This window comes from Pygoscelis adeliae, unplaced genomic scaffold (genome assembly GCF_000699105.1).
Source record: "Pygoscelis adeliae isolate BGI_AS28 unplaced genomic scaffold, ASM69910v1 Scaffold88, whole genome shotgun sequence".
NCBI classification, from domain to species: Eukaryota; Metazoa; Chordata; class Aves; order Sphenisciformes; family Spheniscidae; genus Pygoscelis; species Pygoscelis adeliae.
This window is the reverse complement of record NW_008825616.1, coordinates 1,897,943-1,903,330: the sequence shown is the minus strand read 5'-3', so window position 1 is coordinate 1,903,330 and position 5,388 is coordinate 1,897,943. Positions and strand designations below refer to the sequence as shown.

Below are 5,388 nucleotides of genomic sequence, written 5' to 3'. Positions count from 1 at the left end.
GCGGACGGGCGGGTGGTTGTTCGCCCCTTTCGGGCTGGCCCCGCGGTGGCTTCGGGCGGCGGCGGAGTTCCTCGCCCTGCCTCGCTCGGTCCCACCTTGGCTGAAGGAGGTTTGCTCTGTCACGGATCGCCAGCGAGGCAAACACCCCCGCGAAATCAACCCTGCACCTACACAGCCGGTAGCCTGGCCTTCCAGCCCAAGCTCACCCGGCCAAAGCCGTCGACGACGGAGCAGGCTGTGAGGGGGAATAAAAATAGGAAGGATAGCGTGGGATTGGGCCTGCCCTCCCCAATTTCTGCCACATCCTTCCTCCAGAAGTCATCTAGTACCTCCGAAAAACCAACCTGCGTGCGTATTTTTGTGCCTAAGCGCCCGCATTTGTGAGCCGCAGCTGTTGGCAACAGAAAAGCCTTTCAAATACGTTAAGAAGACAAAGGAAACGTGTGTGCCAGCGAAAGAGATGCAGGGCTTCCCCGAACAGAAGGAATGTAGTGTTTATTCAGGCCGTGCGCTTACCAGTACAATATAACTATTCTGAGGAGGCTTTGCACAATGGGCGGCAGAGGAAAAGCTGCTTCTGGCAAAGCGGCATCAGCGCGGGCAGCACAGCCTCGCCTTTGTCGCATTCGGAGGATCCAGAAAGGGTGAAGCACTGCAGTTTCATTTATTTTTCCGGCAGAAAGACTTTGTTACCAATCTCAAACCTGGCAAAGGGGTGACGAACGGTGTAAGACACGTTTCTTGTCGGCCAGCAACCCGAAAAAGTATTCCCTTGTGTATCTTCACAAAGGAAACATAAAAGGTAAATAAAAGGTAAATAAAAGGTAGCGACTCTTCTCCTTCAGACAAGTCACATTTAAATTATTTGATGCGATAAACTTTTAATGAGATATTCCACAAACTCATTTTACAGCAAGCATAGAGAGTTTTAACCAATATGAGCATTTTTCACAGATATATTCCTTTCACAGTAACAGTGACACCGAAACCAGTAGCAGAATGATCTTTGGACGGTTTTTGTCACAAATACGCATGCAAGAGCTTTTTTTTTTTGGTCTGCGTGGGATGTCACCCGCTCATCTCCCTCATCACGCCCTCCCGCGCACGCGCCACACCAAGAGCGGGCGCGCAATGGATTTATTCTAGTACAAAAATACATAGGGCTCCTATAAATTACGGCAGGTTGACAGGGTTAGTAGGCACAGAGCTGGTTGGCTTTGGGGGGGGGCAAGGAGGAATACATTGACTGTAGAAGCAAGAAAAAGTGCAAAGACGGAAGAGCAGCGGGAGCCAGAAAAAAGCAGCAAAGAAACCCTGAAGTACCGGGCTGCTCTGAAAACCCACAGGGGACGGCGGATGGAGAAAAACTCCGCTCGAGACGGCAGCAGGGTCTCGCCCCAGACAGGTTTTTGTACGAGGGGTGCAGAGAGCTCTCGGAGCAAGCGTGGTGGTGAAGCAGCCAGAGGAGCGAGCGTGGTGAAAATCCTCCGTCAGGAACAGCGGGCTAAGCCAAGAGCACGCGTGGCATTAACCCCTTCTCCAGGGACTGCAGCGTAACGCTGAGGGACGGAGCAAAGGTCTGCGATGGGGACACGCTGCCCCTTTCACCAGCTTTGTGGAGGGACTGAGGTAACCCCCGCCAAAGGCTTCAGGAAAGCGTGGCGGATTTTTTCTACAAGATGACAGAGCGAAGATGGAGATGCCAAAAAAATCCACCCCTCAACTGTTGCTGGCAACTGGAGGGCACGTGCTTCCAGGCAGAGATGATTCTGCCAAGCACCAGTACACCGATACAACAGTCACCCCGGGGCACGCACCAGTGCGCCTCATTTCTGTAAAATACCACTTTCCTCTCTGAAACAAGTCGTTTGAGTGAAGGAAGCGTGCATGACTGAGGTCAGGAGCGGCAGAGGAGCTGGCTGCTGCTGGCTGTGCTCCCTCTGCCGGCGCTGAAGCAGGGGACGGGACCGGGATGTTTGAGAGCTTTCCCATCGGGGATGACTTAAAATCAAGGTCTGAAATGTGGAGTACAAGCTATTCCTCTTCCTGAACACAATGAGCAGTTAGAGTGGCGGGAAGAAACACCCACCCCGTCAGCAGGTTTAAGAAGAAGCTCAGTGCAAGGAGTAATTTGCAGAGAACGCTTTAGCCCGAGTGTGCTACGCAAGGTAAGAGCGGCATGCTCTCCACTAAAAACAAAAAAACATTGTAATACCACAGAATGGTTGTTCTGAACAGAAACCTTCAGTGCACGCAACGGGAGAACTCCTGCTGCCACCACTCGCTTCAGCCTGGACACACACCGCAGCCTACGCAGAGCACAGTCTGACTGAGCGAGTGGTGGACTGAAAATTCAGCAGCGGTCCGACCCGACGACACGGGGCACCCCCTAAATAAACACGGGGCACCCTCAGGAAAAGGTGCGCTTCCCTGCGTACCCTGTACGGGTCTCTCCACAACGCTTAACAGATCACTCTCCTGTCCTGGGCGACCCGCCGCTGGTTTGGGTTCCTGCTGCTTAGTCCCGATTTGAAGAATCCTGTAACGCCCCCCCCTCCGCCCCCATCAAAGACCACAGACAACAGCTGACGGCAGAGTCGCCTTCCCAAACCCGTCACACAAAATATATTCTCAGTAAGGCAAATGTGCGAGTGGCGGTTCCTCATTTATTTACTCGCAGCTTTTGGCCACCACTCGGGTATACTTGCAGTGAGCTTCACTCTATCACCCGCTAGATTTAGGCAGAGTGGTTCGTTTACATTAGCTAACCTCAGCAAAGCTATACCAAGTTCACCTCCTCCGGCCCGGAACTTGCCAGCCGACTTTCCCGCTTCAGTTGAGATCTCGGCACCCTCGGGAACGCCGTCCTTGGGAAGAGGAGCTGAAAAGTGGACCGGCAGCAGACGTTTGCGAATGACACCCATGTGGTGGGTCCTGGCTGTCAGCTCCTGCCCAATGTAACAGCCTTTGGTAAAGCTGATGCCGTTCATGTAGGCCAGGTTTGATTCCAGCGGGAGGGCTACTCCAGGAGGGAGATCTTTCACACCTTCGGGAACTCCTAGGAAAAAAGTAAAACGGGTAAATGCGGCAAGATCCTCAGTATTTAAGATTTCTGGAACGTGCCTCCTCTGTGAGTCGTAAAACCAAGAGAACCCATAAGAAGCAGGGTGAAATAATGAACTTCCCAGCACTCCGGTTTGGGCCTGAGTGAAATCATTACCTAGAAATGACGTTTACTCTTAAGGGTAAACGGAGAACTGCACTAGAACCTGCTTTCATGAAGCTTACGGCACTTCACAACCATGCCGGTGGAAATTCAAGGCACCCAGAACAATGCAGACTCCCATGCAAAGGCATCAACGTACATATCATGCCAAAATCTTTCTCACCCACACCCCACAAGTAGACTTTAATGTCAAAAAGAGTTATTTTCTTCAAAGCTAAAGAACAGGAGTTGGCCAACGGTCTGTTAAAGCCCAAGTGCCGAATGTCTGTATAAGCAGTTGTTCTTTTTGTGACCAGTGACACAAAAATAGTATTGTTTTGAAGCAGAGCGTTGCGCCCAGCTTTCGGCAGCGGCACAGCAGGACGAGTGCCGGTGTTTCGGGGAGGTGGCACACCACCACAGTCCAGCCCAGTCTGGCCCATCAACAGCTTGCTTTTCCGAACCAGACGGCCTCGGGTCCGTGTTTACAAGCAGAGCACCATCGCCTTTCAGGCTGCCGATTAATTTAACCCACTATCTGTGTGGACACAGTAAAATCAACGGGAGCTCTGCGCAGGCACAGCGGCTCCCAGGACCGAGTTCCCTCTCAGATCAAACGTCCGCCCCTTGGCCTCCGAGTTAACTCTGCGAACCCAGCCACACGTTTTTAGGAAAGTAAGTTAGGGCGTTTCCTTTTCCTTCCTTAGCAACAAGGAAAACAGACAGACTGTGCGTAATCCCAAAATAATCAAAATGACTCAAACCACTGAAGTTTCCTTCTAAGAAAATGAATAATCCTGGTTTTCTTTTGCTGTTAGCGTTCCTGACCCACCGCCCCATAATCTTAGTAATCTTGGGAAACTGTACCCAAATACTGATTCTGCCACCAGACAGAATTGTAACTACCAGATCGCTTTTATCCTCAAAGTAGCGAATAATACCTGTACTTATTAACAAGTGAAACACATTGAGACATACCAATGCAGCTTTTATAATTTATTCCTCTGTCTTATATCAGCGTATGGAGTCTGATAATAAGATGAAACTCTGACGATACGTAAGTAAATGCATTTCCCAAAATCCAGAGACACAGAGTGCAAAACAGGACTTGGCTTTACCTTGTTTGTACCTGTGCCTGTGGTAATCCTGAATGTTGCCAATACGACTCCCAGGGATAATCTCCGATAGATTTGCCCCTTTCTTTGTAACCAGTCTCCAGCCCATGACTTCTGTTCTGGGGTCAGGAGTTAAAATCAGAGCCTGGTCTGCACATTGAGTGAGGGAACTGGCAATGTCTCCAGCCCGCTCCCCGGGGACGACAGCCCACAAAGACAGGTCAAGGCACGGGGCGATGTTTACTTTCCTCCGGATCTTGTACAGTTTCAGATGTTTTTGTATGGCGTCCAGCACGCCGCTGTCGCACTCCAGCAGGATGTGCGGCTCTTCTTCTGGACTCTCGTGAAGCCTAAAAAAGCAACACCTACAAGGTCAGAAAAACAAACCCCCACAGCAGCGGAAGCCAACACGCTTCATCTTGATCCTGGTACGAATCCAGAGATCTGGGGAATTTCACTGAAGGCTGCTGGCGCACACAAGAGCAGCAGTCGGCTCCCTGGAGTGAAATGTCTGAACTTTTTCAGCCATCCCTTCTACTCTTTTCTAGCAAATACCGCCCTCACCTCTCCCGGGGAGAGAAATAGGTCTGGCCGTGCAGCCTTCTCTACCACTCACTCTTACCTAAAGCGAGGTGACTTTCGGCAGGAGGAGAAGCTTCGTTCAGCTGTGCCTTCCATTAGCTGCCACACCGTTAACCTGACCCGACAGTTCGCCCGAGCCCCATTTTTCACGGACTGACACCACCCCTACGTCAGGTGGCCACACGGTGTAACTATGATGTCGCATGGCGTGCTGCGCAGTCGGTGACTATGGCACCTGTGAGACAGCGCAAACCCCTCGTTCCGGGGATGGCCCTGACATACCCACAGACGCCGCGCCTGGGGCCTGCCCTGAGGGCCGCTTTGAAAATATTAAGGTCATTAACGCTTTTCTGCTGGGGTGACTCGCAGAGGCTGCCGCCGGTGATGAAAAATATACAGAGCAGGCGCTTTTCTGCGCGTCAATTCATGAAGAGAAGCCAGAGATGCCTTAGAGACCGGGGTGGGACACGGCCGCTGACAGGAACG

General features: G+C 51.6%; 1 protein-coding gene across 1 annotated transcript in view; it reads right to left on the bottom strand.

The window, feature by feature from the left end:
- Positions 1–478: 478 nt before the first annotated feature.
- IBA57 (IBA57, iron-sulfur cluster assembly homolog (S. cerevisiae)) overlaps positions 479–5,388 on the bottom strand; it is a 9,834-nt gene continuing 4,924 nt past the window's right edge. The window contains exons 2-4 of the mRNA XM_009333307.1: positions 4,324–4,670; positions 2,770–3,058; positions 479–704 (exon numbers count right to left, since the gene is read on the bottom strand). Coding sequence (XP_009331582.1) covers positions 665–704; positions 2,770–3,058; positions 4,324–4,670 — 676 coding nt within the window. The 3' untranslated portion in view covers positions 479–664. The remainder of the gene's footprint in view (positions 705–2,769; positions 3,059–4,323; positions 4,671–5,388) is intronic.